Source organism: Seriola dumerili, unplaced genomic scaffold, assembly GCF_002260705.1.
Source record: "Seriola dumerili isolate Sdu_G_001 unplaced genomic scaffold, Sdu_1.0 BDQW01000592.1, whole genome shotgun sequence".
NCBI classification, from domain to species: domain Eukaryota; kingdom Metazoa; phylum Chordata; class Actinopteri; order Carangiformes; family Carangidae; genus Seriola; species Seriola dumerili.
In genome coordinates this window covers 153,502-166,423 of record NW_019174847.1, presented here as the reverse complement: position 1 = coordinate 166,423, position 12,922 = coordinate 153,502, and the positions used below count along the sequence as shown (strand labels likewise).

Sequence of the window (12,922 nt, the reverse complement as noted above, 5' to 3'; positions counted from 1 at the left end):
GACCTCAATGACAAATGCCTTAGTTTCCTGTGACTGCTTCACAATAAAAGCCTCTGTTTTTGTCCAGTTGAAGTTTTAATCTGAAGCAGCAGCAGGAAAACTTCTGTTAGCATTAGCAGTGAGTTAAGCCGATGACCATCATGATCATCAACTAGATCAGCAATTACCGGAGAAACATGTTTCATACAGCTGGTAAAAATTTTAAATAAAAATAAATAAAAAACAAATAAAGAAAGAAACAATAAATAAGTAATTGGATAAATAACACAAATAAATAAATAATATAAATAATAAATAAATGCCAAAATATTGATTTCTAAATCATCAAATCTATGACATATGATACAAACAAAATCATATGTCATTTAAAGTTCAGTTTTGTTTGTTGTAAAGAAGAAAATTGATATTGTCAGATTAAGATTTGATGAGTCAGACGTCACAGTGTTGATCCAGAGACCTGAGGCCTGATTCAGTCACATGATGAACACAAACTGGATGTCAGGCTGCAGGAGAATCTTTTATTGAACATAAAGATAACATGGGTCTGTGACCTTTGACCGTTTCATGTCCACCACAGACAGACCCTCAGGTCCTGGGTGGTTCAGAAAGACCCCATCAGGTTTCTGCCTGTCCCCTCACAAAATAATTCACTTCCTGGTTTTGTTGAACTTTCTATTACTTGATGAAGTTCAACAGAGTCTGTCCCTGCAGGACTGGTCTCTGACCTGCCCACATCTGCCCGGGACCCACCAGAGCAGGTAAAACCACCAGAATGACTCCACGACTCTAAAGGTGTTAATGGTGTTAAATGAACCTGTGATTTAAAACAGAAGTAGTCAACAAATAATAAATATAAATAAATAAATAAATAAATAAAAACAACTTAATAAAAATAAATAAATAAATAAAAACAGACAAATAAACCAAACATCCAGATCACAGAAACCTGCAGAGTCCAGGATCAGGTTTCTGTCTGTGCTGTGTGATGGAATCAGTGTCATCGCGCCCCCCTCCTGTTTTTATTGCCTCTGGCTGGGATGTCGAGCAGACTGTTCTTGTTGTCATGGTAACCAGCTGACTGAAGGTCAGTGTCGCCTCCTGCAGGAAACAACAGCAACTGTCAGGTCTGTTGATTTGATTGTGTGTGTGTGTGTGCTGAGCAGTAGAATATTTCAGGAATGCTGCTGACCAACAGAAACACACACACACAATGACTGACCACACCCACCACACACACACACATACACACACACACACACACACACACACATACACACACACACAGACTCTCATTCTGAGTGGATCAGTCCTCCATCAGCTGGCCGAGTTGAACCTGCAGGTGAGTCCATGTTCACTTTGTTTCTGTTTGTTCTTATCTGTGTGACATCATCATGACATCACTTACCTGTGTGTCTCTGATCAGTTGATTGGATTGATTGATGAATCAGTTTGAGGAAGTTATGATAAATCTAAAGTGTATGATAACCCCGCCCACCTCCAACATTCAGATGATGTGATTAGTCGTTGCTGACCCTCCCACAGTGATTGACAGCTGTGCTCCTTCTGTAACAGGAGTAAACAGCTGTTTATAAATATGTTGAGTCTTGTTTGTTTCTGAGTTGTGATGAAAATGAAAATCTGCCAATGCAGCAAGAAGGTCACAGGTCACAGGTCACTGCAGAAAATTAAACTGTACTTGAGTGAATGTAGTTCTACCTCTCTGTCTCTTTCAGGCCTGATGGTGATTGGTTCCTGCTGGCTAAGGGTCTGACATCATCATCATCATCATCATCATCATCATCATCATCATCATCATCATCATTTTCCAGTAGGAACCAGTCAGATTCAGCTGAGAGCAGTGGAGGTCAGGATGTTCAGGTATACTCCTCCATGGCAGGTTCTCTGTCAGAGTCTGGACCAGGAGACCAAGGTGAGACAAACAGACAAACAAACAAACAAACAGACAAACAAACAAACAAACAAACAAACAAACAAACAAACAAACAAAACAAACAGACAAACGCACAAAATGAACAAACAAACAAACAAACAAAACAAACAGACAAACGCACAAAATTAACTAACAAACAAACAAACAAAACAAACAGACAAACGCACAAAATGAACAAACAAACAAACAAACAAACAAAAAAAACAAACAGACAAACAAACAAACAAACAAACAAACAAACAAACAAACAAACAAACAAACAAACAAACAAACAAACAAAACAAACAGACAAACGCACAAAATGAACAAACAAACAAAACAAGCATACAAACAAAATGAACAAAAAAACAAACTAAAATAAAACAAACAATAAAACCAAATGAACACAAAAAACATACAGAACTAAAAAACAAACAAAAAACCAAAATGAACAAGCAAACAAAACAAACAAACAAAAGAAAACAAACAAAAGAAGGGAACACAACACACAGAACTAAAAAACAAACAAACAAACAAAATGAACAAGCAAACAAAATAAAACAAAACAAACAAAGAAAAGAAACAAACAAAACAACAAAACAAACAAAAAATCAAACAAAGAAAAGAAATCAAACAAAGAAAAGAAAAGAATGAAACAAACAAACAAACAAACTTTCATCCAGCTGATAGAAGTTATTAAACTGAATGAATGAAGTCCTGATCACAGAGAAGTGACACTGAGATGTTATAATATACAGGGATATAATATTTAACATAATGTATATAGAAGTCCCTGAGGAGCCGCTTATGAAGATAAAGGTTCAGGGTTCTTTGTTCTGGGGCGACTGACTGAGCCGGCTTATTTCCTGTTGTATGAGCAGCAGAGGGCAGCAGCTGACAAAACTAAACCACGGACCAGGACCTGAACTTAAACTGCTGGAAGTCACATTTTAGCCTGAGACAGGTGAGAATCAAACGTCAGAGATCTGCAGAGTCTGTGGATACTCCAGGACCACAGCACAGACCTAGAACCTGGGGTCAGGTGTGTGTGTGTGTGTGTGTGTGTGTGTGTGTGTGTGTGTGTGTGTGTGTGTGTGTGTGTGTGTGTGTGTGTGTGTGTGTGTATGTGTCAGGGGGCGGGGTCTGTGTGTGGTGGGCTGGGCCTCAGATGGGATGAAAGACAGTGAACTTTGTCAGTTGGAATTCAGGCTGTTTGTGCTGCTGCTGCAGGAAACTGATCTCAGGTAAGGAAATCTGCTTTAATATTAAAAACAAACAAAATTTTAAACAACAAATACAAAATGTAACTTTGATATCAGCAGCGGTTAAAGGTGAAGTGGCAGTTTGTTCATGTGTTTAACAGTGTTTATATTTTAATGATCAAACTGCTGCATCAGAACAAACTCAACACAAACTGCTACAAACAAACAAACAAACAAACAAACAAACAAACAAACAAACAAACAAACAAACAAACAAACAAACAAAGTTCTAAATATTTTAACTTTAACACTTTAAATGTCTCTGTGTAAAACATGAAGCTGCTGGCGCCCCCTGCAGGCTGCCCAGTTCACACATACGGACATCTCACTGTACAGTCTGTGTCACAGGTTAAAGTCCTGCTCTGAAAAGAAGTAAAAGTACTGACTGCAGAGAAAAAACCTGTTAATGAGTGAACCAAATTTCATTGACTGATCATCTCCATGACGACGAATCAGCTGATGATGATTTGTTTTTTTATAGATGATGAGTAGAACTGGTTTCAGTTCACTTCTACTTGTTTCTATTGTTTGTTCGTCTTTTACAAACGAACGAGTCACATGTGAAACTGTGACTGACTGACTGAGTGACTGACTGTTTTCATTGTTTTATTCTCAGTGTTTATTCTGATCCCGACTCTGACCTCTGACCTCGTGTCTGTCCGCTACTTTTCTTGTTAAAGCAGTAGGAACTGGAGGTTTAGTCTGTAACTGTGTGTGTGTGTGTGTGTGTGTGTGTGTTATCAGCAGACTGACAGAGTGACTGCAGTTTATCAGACTGAGACAGACTGAAGTAAAACGACTGAGGAAAACCTGCCTCAGAGACATGTGACTGTGTCCACACCTACACCCAGTGTGTGTGTGTGTGTGTGTGTGTGTGTGTGTGTGTGTGTGTGTGTGTTTATGTGTGTGTGTGTGGTGTGTGAAATATAATTGACTGTCTCCAGACACAGAAACTGATCAGGGCCTATATTCACAAAGCATTTTATCTTACCACTAAGAGTTCTCCTAAGTCACACTCAAAGTTTTTAACTAAAGGTTTTTAACTAAAAGTTTTCTCTTCAGTCCTCTTCACAAAGCTGCTGAGACCAACTTTTAGTAAGGAGAAGCGAAAACTCCTAAGCTAAGAGTGCAACTCTGTTGCTATAGCTGACGTCAATTTTCATGGACGAGCTCCCTTGTAGGAACCACAGCGATTGGTTGATGAAAGACTGTCTGTGCCTGTGAAAACATCCTGCAGTAAAACTAAAAACAACACAGAGAAAAAAAAGGATACAAATGAAATAATAATGGATCAGGGGTTGTTTACTAAAGTAGCGCATTCTCCAAAATGCATCTGCATGATGAGGTTTATGTCGACCCAGGAGAATTAAATTTTACTATAAAAACTTACATTCAATTCTCTCAATGGAAAAAAAAAAAAACCTAGAACGCCTAACTAAACTTAACTGGCAGCCTGGTCCAGGCTGTGGGCTGAGGTGTGAGAAGGACCCCCCCCCCCAGGGTGACATCCAGCTGGAATATGATCCTTTCAAACAGATGATCAGGTCACTCTCCATTCAGATCTATTCATCGTGTGTAGATCCTGGACACTGTACAACAATGTCTACAGCTGTACAGGCAGCATCAAGACAACCTGTGTGTTGATGCTCTGATTTTGTTTTCCTGTTTACAAACACCTCCTGGTCTTGTGATGGTGCAATCATTTTTACACGTGTTTCATCCCTGGCACCGATCACAGCAGGTAGACCGACCATGAAGCTGCTAAAACTGCTGCTTACATCTAAAAGAAATCGTATGAATTGTCCTATGATGTCAGAGCGCATTTATTGTTTGGTGGCTAGATCGCCTTACTGTATCTCTGTTGCCAAGTAACGCAGTGTTGCCAAACACTTAATTTCCGCACTGATTGGGTTTTTTTAATTGGTTGGAGATGTTATTTAATCCCTCACAAACTCCACAATGATCATTACTCCCTCATGATTGAGTGGTATCTTTTAAGCGATTCAGCATTGTGTAAGGAACACTGTAATGTGGAATGACTTAAGATGCTTTGTGAATAATGACCCTGATCAGTATAAAAGTGAAAGAAGGTTCAAACTCGTTTCAGCTTGGTTTCAGTTTGTGTGTAACATGGGTAGTTAGTTAATGTTATGGTTAGTTAATGTAATAGTTAATGTAGAACCAAACTGGAGGCTACAGTTTTATATGTGTTTATGTTTGACCTCATTCTGAATCATGTTTTATCATCAGGTTGAAAATCTTTTGACCTTCAATCAACAAAAGAATAAACCGACCAACTGACCTGATGATTGAATGATTTCATAATTTTCAGCTGTTGATTAATTAGTCTGAACTCAGCAGTTTGTAAACACTTCATAAGACACATCATAAAGACAGACGTGATTATAAACTGATTCCAGTGATGAAATACAGGTACATGTTTCACCTGTACAGTCACCTGATCTCCACCTATGACACTGTAACTGTGTTATCACTGATCAGTCAGCTCTGATCAACTTTTTTGACATTCTTCACATTTAGCTGAATTTATATTATTTTCTCCAAAACATAAAAATCCATCATATATCCATCTACAGTCAGAAGTTACCTACAGTCACACAGTCAGTGTGACAGTCGTAACCATAGAAACACAGCTGTTAATATCTGACAGCTTCTACAGGTTAAAGGAAGACATTCAATGTTTCAGGAATTCATTTTATGTACAGAACAGAGGGACAATAACCTGATGCTGCTGCTGTTTCCATAGTAACTGTAACCTGTCCTTGCTGTCATCTCCGTAGTAACACACCTGTTTCCATGGAATCCAACCTGCCTTCTGTGTTGTTTCCATAGAAACTGACATCCTCTCAGCATCCACTTGTAACTGACTTGTTTCCATAGTAACGTCCCTCTTCTGTTATTTCAGAGACTCTCAGCGGCTGATCGTCAGGATGTTCTAACACCGAGCTCCGTTCATCATCTTCCTCCATCAGAGCCACCATTTCCCGCTAACCTCACAGCTCCACCTCCAGCTCCACCTGCAGCCATGGACAGTACCCCAAGGAGGTGGGTGCTGAAACCCTTGTCTCCCCTGCTGCAACCGTCAGACCTGCGGACCATTGCTGGCCCCACCCGAAGTGACAACTCTGACAGGGATGATTCACTCTTCAGCTCAGACAGCATCTCCGTCACACGCAGCCATTCGTCAGTGGTCATCTCCTCACAGCAGGGCGAAGGGGCCCCGGATGTAGTGGTTCAGGTCCGGCAGGTTGCGGTGTCGCAGGACAGAGGGAGCGTCAGCGACGAGTGGCATTTCAGCAGCAACAGTGACCCCAGCAGTCCCAGCAGCAGCTCTGGCTCTCACTGTGGCTTCTATTCCTTTGTGGAGGATCCAACGAGTCCTGAAGCCGAACTGAACGAAGCCTGGATGGTCTCACCACAGCGGCAGGCTCAGCTGGCCACCCTGAAGGAGGAGAAAGGATTCAAACTACAGACCTACAGCAGCAGCAGGAAGCCAGAGACCCTGTTCTCAGAGGGAGAGTCACAGTATGAAGTGGAAACAAAGAATGGCATCAAAGTGGTCGGGGAGGAAGAGGAGAAGCAGCTCCGCAAAGAGATCATTCGCAGCCAAGCACCGAAGAAGAACCCAGTGTTCAAAGATCAGCTGAGTGTTCTGGAGAATTTAGATCTGAGCAGGTCTACAAACAAACTGATGGAAGGTTTCAGTGTGAGCTACAGTCCTGTCAGCTCCAGACCAGAACCTCCTCACCCTGCTGAACCTGGGACCATCGACAACGAGCAGATCAACTTCAGCACTGCCCGACAACAGTTCCTGAAGATGGAGCAGGACCGGTTGACCGCAATCCTCAACCCTCTGGGGTCCTCAAAGACACCCCTGAACACATCTCTGGAGCAAAATCCTGAAGTGTCCTCATCAAGGTTGGTCGAGACATTCAAAGATACGACTGCATTTAAACCATCAGAAGAGGGTGAAACAGACCTTGAGGGGAAAGTGATGGTGTGCCGGACTGAGGAGAGTCTGAGTAGACAGAGTAGTGTGTTTGATGACCTAGACTCCAGCTTGGAGGAGCTGATGGTGGAAGTGAGTGGTGGCTACACCAGTGACGAAGGCCTGAACAATGACAACACACAGCGAGAGAACAGGAGTGAGTACGAGACCCCGATTGAACGGGAGATCCGGCTAGTTCAGGAACGCGAGGAGAACCTGCGGCGCTCTCGAGGCCTGAGACATGGCGACAGCAGGCTGGAGATGGTCGAGATCAAAACAAAACGTTTACAGTCACCGCTAACACCCATTAAAGCAAAAGAAAAGACCCGGGTGAGCTTCATCCTCCAGCGACAGATCCAGAGGGAGAACCAGAGCAGAGAGGAACCTCAGCAGCAGGGTGGAAACCTTGGAACATACAACCAAGATCCTTCACAGCAGCTGGAGGACGTAAAGTCTGACCAACAAGACAGAGACAGGAGGGCAGAGGAAAGACCTCCGTCTGAGTCTGGAGACACAGACCTCTCCCCCTCTCCCTGCTGTCCTCATCGACACCCTGAAGAAACCCAGTTGTCCATCAGTCAAATGAGTTCAGCTCCCTTCTCCAGTGCAAGGGAGTCAGGGGTCCAGGACTCAAGAGGTTTCCTCCAGGATCGGATTACTTCTTTATCCTCCCGCTCCTCCTCTCCCTCCTTCCCAACACTAACACTTGAGCGTGAAGCGACCTCAACCACACCTCGGTCCTGGAGGGAAAACCTGGAGTCTACCGGCCTGCAGTCAAGAGGACAAGGTGCTCCGGATTTCATTGAGAAGGAGATTGAGGAGGTCTTGAGACGGGAGCAGGAGCTGAGGGAGTCCAGGGAGAAAACCAGCGGGCTGCTCTTCTCACCAGCACCTCTGGTGGAACAGGCGACCAAGATGGCCGTCAGTCAGTTCTACCCACCTGCAAATACAGGTATGTGATCACTATCAAGGCTGGATTACCAACCTGGGCAATTACCCCAGGACCCCAGACCTCCAGGAGCCCCAGAGCCCCAGGCTCACTGTGTGTGTTTTGAGTTATTTGATTTGTTTCAGATTGTTTGGGACGAGTTGTGGTCCTGTCTTTACAAACATTTAGAGGAAACACCTTGAGCTGCAACCAGCCTCACGCGGTCCACGTTTTAGTCACTGGGTCTTTTCATGGTGAAGTCAGTTTGATTCTGATTAAACCTGACCTCCTGATTGTTCTACGTCTGGTTTAAAGAAAAAGGTTCAAAATTTTTTCTCAAATGTTAAATTCAAATGCGCTCCTCTAAATCTCACTGATTCACTTGTTAGCTCAGGTTTGTTTCACAAGGAGGTCAGGAGGTCAGGAGGTCAGGAGGTCAGGAGGTCAGGAGGTCAGGAGGTCACTGTTCAGAGCCAAGAAATACTCAGACACACAACATGATGTTCAATATTCTCGCTTTTCATTGGTGTAGGTTTCTGCTTAGTCTCTCCGCCGCTGCTAAACCACACAGTGATACTGCAGTGACTTTTGACCTTTGACATCAATTAAACCAGCTGTGATGATTCTGTCTCTGCAGCAGGTTTTAAATCTGTGCTGGTTGAATTTCAAAGAAAAGATGAAACCTACGGCAGCCTGGAAGGAAGGAGCTAAAACCTGAATGGACTCTGGTGTGTGTCACATATAAACTGAGACAATGAGTAACTCAGAGAGAACGACCAAAGTCTAGAAGCTTCAGGGGGCTGAGGAGTCTGACTGATGATTAACTGGAAGGTTTCAGTTGGAAACATGAAACCACTGAAGTAACTGATGTTTGTAGCTGTTGTAATTCTGAGCTTCGTTTCTCTTCTCAGAGTCACAGTCACTTCTTGGTTTCTACCAACAGAATTTAACACTGTGTGTGTGTGTTAGCTGAATCTGGTCTCAGAGCCCTATATTACTTATTCAGACCTGATTCTCATTGGTCTGTGGTCCTCTGGTCCTGATCAAAGGAAACCATGAAACAGCTCCACCTACTGGACCAATCACTCTGATCTCACTGACCTCTGACCTCTTTTAAAGAGACAGTGACCTAAGCTAGCTTTTTCCAGTCTTATGCTAAGCTAGCTGTTTCCCCCTGTTTCCAGTCTTTATGCTAAGCTAGCTGTTTCCAGTCTTTATGCTAAGCTAGCTGTTTCCAGTCTTTATGCTAAGCTAAACTAGCTATATCCTCCTGTTTCCGGTTAGAGGTCAATGCTGCAGTCTAGCTGGCATCACATTGGGTCACTCATGATGTGACCCATGATGCCACTCATGACGTTACTCATGATGTTACTGATGATGTCACACACGACGTCACTCATGATGTCACTCATGTATCTTCCTCCTGTTGTGTTTCAGATAAAACGGTCAGTCTGTCCTCCTCCTCCCCTCGTCCCTTTGTCCGTCTGCCCTCTATCTCCTTCATCACCGCTCAGCCCTGGACCACCTCACCTCCTCCCCCCTCCTCCTCCTCTCATGGAGTGGGAAGGTCAGCCCCGCCTCCTCTCAGAGGTCTCACAGAGACCCTGCTTCAGGACTTTGAGGAGAGACGAGTCAAGCTGAAGCTGGATGAGAGTTCGGTGAGTCAATAACAAGGCTCTTATTTGAAGCTACCAGCTACTTCCTGCCTGGTCTTTGACCTTCTGTGCTCAGGTTTTCACCAAATTAAGAGCCTAGATAGAAAAGCATTGAGTCTGTCACCAGACCGGTGCAGAGTGTCTCAGACTGAACGTTTCCTCTTTGTTTTTGTGTCAGTACGCAGGAATCCAGCCAACTGACGACGTTAACAATGAGGTAGGATTGGTTCAACATTGACGCTTCTATGTCACAGTCCTGTCTGTGGGGTTCAGCATGCTAAGCTAAGCTAGCTGCTAAGCTAAACTAACTGTATCCTCCTGTTTCCAGTCTTTATGCTAAGCTAATCACGTCCTGACTGAACTGAACATCGTTTCAAACTTTGTGGAGAAAAAATTGTTTTTAAGGCTGAAAATGTGGCTCAACTTCATCAGTCGGTCTCTTGTTTCTTTATCCTTGTCCCTTTGTCCCTCTGTCTCTCTGTGTCTGTCTCTTTGTCTCTCTGTGTTTTGTTTCTTTCTCCTTGTCTCTTTGTCCCTCTGTCTCTTTCTTTCTCTGTCCCTGTCTCATTGTCTCTGTCTCGTTGTCTCTCTGTCTCTTGTTTCTTTCTTCTTGTCTCTGTATCTTTGTGTTCAGGTGGTTGAGTCAACTCGAGTCATTCGTCATAAAAACCAACGAGCTCTGCGATGGGAGGCTGGAGTGTTTGCCAACCAGGAGAACCAGCGAGACCAGCAGGACTAGATCCATCACCGGGTCCAGGTCCAGGACCCACAGGAGGACTTTAACTGGTTCTAAACTGGAACACTCCAACAGAATAGGTTGCTCTTGATTGGTCTTTGAAGACGACATTTCTTTTCCTCATCCAATCAGCTGCTGAGCACCATAGAGACAAACGATGAGATTAATGTAGACAAGATGAAATAAAGTTAAACTGTGTGAAGCAGAATTGTGTTCATGTGACGAGTGTTTTCATCATTAACAACCAGGATTGTGTGTAACTGTGTAACAGTGGAAAATAACAAGTAATATCAAATGTCATAACAGGTAATAACAAAGGTAATGACAGGTAATAACAGGTAAAAAAAATTAAATAAAAAGAAAAGGGCAGGTAATAACAAGTCATGACAGGATCCAGTTGAGGACCTGTCAGAACAAACACATGATCTCTCTACAGATCTCTAAAATATATCTGTATCATATATGTAGATATTGCATATATGCATCATCTGGTCACATCTGAAATGTTCCTGGGGCTTTGTAGAGGAATCTGTTGTTGTCCAATCAGATCCTTCAAAATGATATTATATATGCATTAATATGATACATATTATACTATGGCATTTTTATGATGTGACATTTTTATAACATATAATATGACATTTTATGACTTATTATAACATTTTTATGACGTATTATACTGTGACATTTTTATGACACATTATATGCATTTTTTTGATGTATTATGACATTTATATGACATAATGACATTATTATGACAAATTATACTGTGATATTTTATGACATATATGATATATATGTATACTTTTTTTAAGACATGGAAACACACACGTGTAAAGCAGCCTATTAAAGTGATAAATTACCACACACACATGCACACACACACACATACACTTGTTCTCTCTCTCCTCTGGTCACCGTTGCCATGGCAACACTGCTGCTGAATCGCCTCCAGGAAATAAAGAACAGAGAGGGAGGGGGTGGGAGGTGTGTGTGTGTTTGGTGTTGTCTGTCTTTGTGAGGACATTTCGTCTGGTCCTCATGTTGAGGGTTCAGATTGGTTTTATGATTCAGGTCAGAAACAGTTCAGGGTCAGGATACCACATGTGGTTTGTCTTTCAGGTGGAGTCAGATTGTTTTATGTCCATGAGGCTCCTCACAAGTATAGAAGTACACAGTGTATATGTCTGTAGGGATGCTCTTTGGCCAGCAGGGGGCAATTTAATAATCCTCTGCTAGGTAAAATTTCACCACAGTAACTTAACTATTTGGAAACTATTTTATACTTTGATCTGTCAGACGTTACAATTGTGTCCTGGTAGACCAGCACGAATGGACCAGTACTGGTCCAGTACTGGACTGGACAAGTGGCGGAGACACACTCCACATCTCTGGTTTGATTCCAGCTCAGGAGCTTCCTGTTTCCCCTCCCTCTCTGTTTCCTTTGTCACTAACAGATACAGACAGTTAAGTAGCTGCTCCAGAGCTTTCAGTAATATCACAGTCTTCACCTTTACCAATGATCCAGTTTTTATGACACAAAGTTACAAGCTCATTTATCATGTGATGACGTCACATTTCAACAGTTCACCTCATCTGTTCATTTTTGCATCAGGTGAGGAAACACGTGTGTGTGTGTGTGTGTGTGTGTGTGTGTGTGTGCGTGCGTGTGTGTTGGAGCTCTTATTGTAGCATCAGCCATCAACACTGTTGCCATGGAAACTGAACAATGAGCCTGGAGGTGCAGTACACCGAGCTGTGGAGCTGCTCATCCTCTGCAGTCCTGGTTCTCCTTTAGATCCAACGCCTGGTTGAGTCCCGCTCCAAAGGTTTGCTCTCAGGGAATGCTGAGAGGGAAATCTCCTGCGGGCCTCCTGCCCCTGACTGGTCCTTCATCCCTCAGCTCTAAGTGGTTGGTTAAAGTAGACGACCTGTGGGCCAAAACCTCCAGGAAGCTGAAATCAGAGAAAAACTATGAGGGAAATGAAAGTGAGTTTTCTGTTCTGCAGATGTTCTCCCACAGAAACTGTGAGTTTGTGTGTGTTAATCTTGTACACATGAGACGATCACAGAAACTGACTTCTGTTAGAGAAGACCTGTAAACCAGAGATAAAATATATTACATAATAATATAATATAATATAATATAATATAATATAATAATATATGATCAACCAGAGAATCATTATAAACACAAAGTTCTGACTTCAAGACCAGGACAACAACTGATGCATGAAATATCTTCATTGGATATTAATTTCAACCTATAATGATTAATGATCATGTTCGTAGTTTTAAGTGAATCTTCCTTCAGAATAAAACAAGACTCATTTGAAAATAAACAGAAGTGAGGCCCAGAAACAACGTCAGTGAGTGAGTGATCAAGAACCAGTTTTAATGGT

General features: G+C 42.5%; 1 protein-coding gene across 3 annotated transcripts; it reads left to right on the top strand.

Annotated features, from left to right (window-relative positions):
• Window positions 1–3,107: 3,107 nt before the first annotated feature.
• On the top strand, window positions 3,108–11,154 carry misp (mitotic spindle positioning). Of its 3 annotated transcripts, none has more exons than XM_022764895.1 (5): window positions 3,108–3,174; window positions 6,119–8,153; window positions 9,567–9,787; window positions 9,970–10,001; window positions 10,419–11,154. In XM_022764895.1, the coding sequence occupies exons 2-5, from the start codon at window positions 6,239–6,241 to the stop codon at window positions 10,609–10,611; spliced, it is 2,361 nt and encodes a 786-aa protein (XP_022620616.1). In that variant the 5' UTR covers window positions 3,108–3,174; window positions 6,119–6,238; the 3' UTR covers window positions 10,612–11,154. The 3 variants fall into 3 exon arrangements, with proteins under 3 accessions (XP_022620616.1, XP_022620617.1, XP_022620619.1); XM_022764896.1 differs by having other exon boundaries at window positions 9,963–10,001; window positions 10,419–10,623; XM_022764898.1 differs by lacking the exon at window positions 9,970–10,001 and having other exon boundaries at window positions 10,419–10,623.
• Window positions 11,155–12,922: the final 1,768 nt, after the last annotated feature.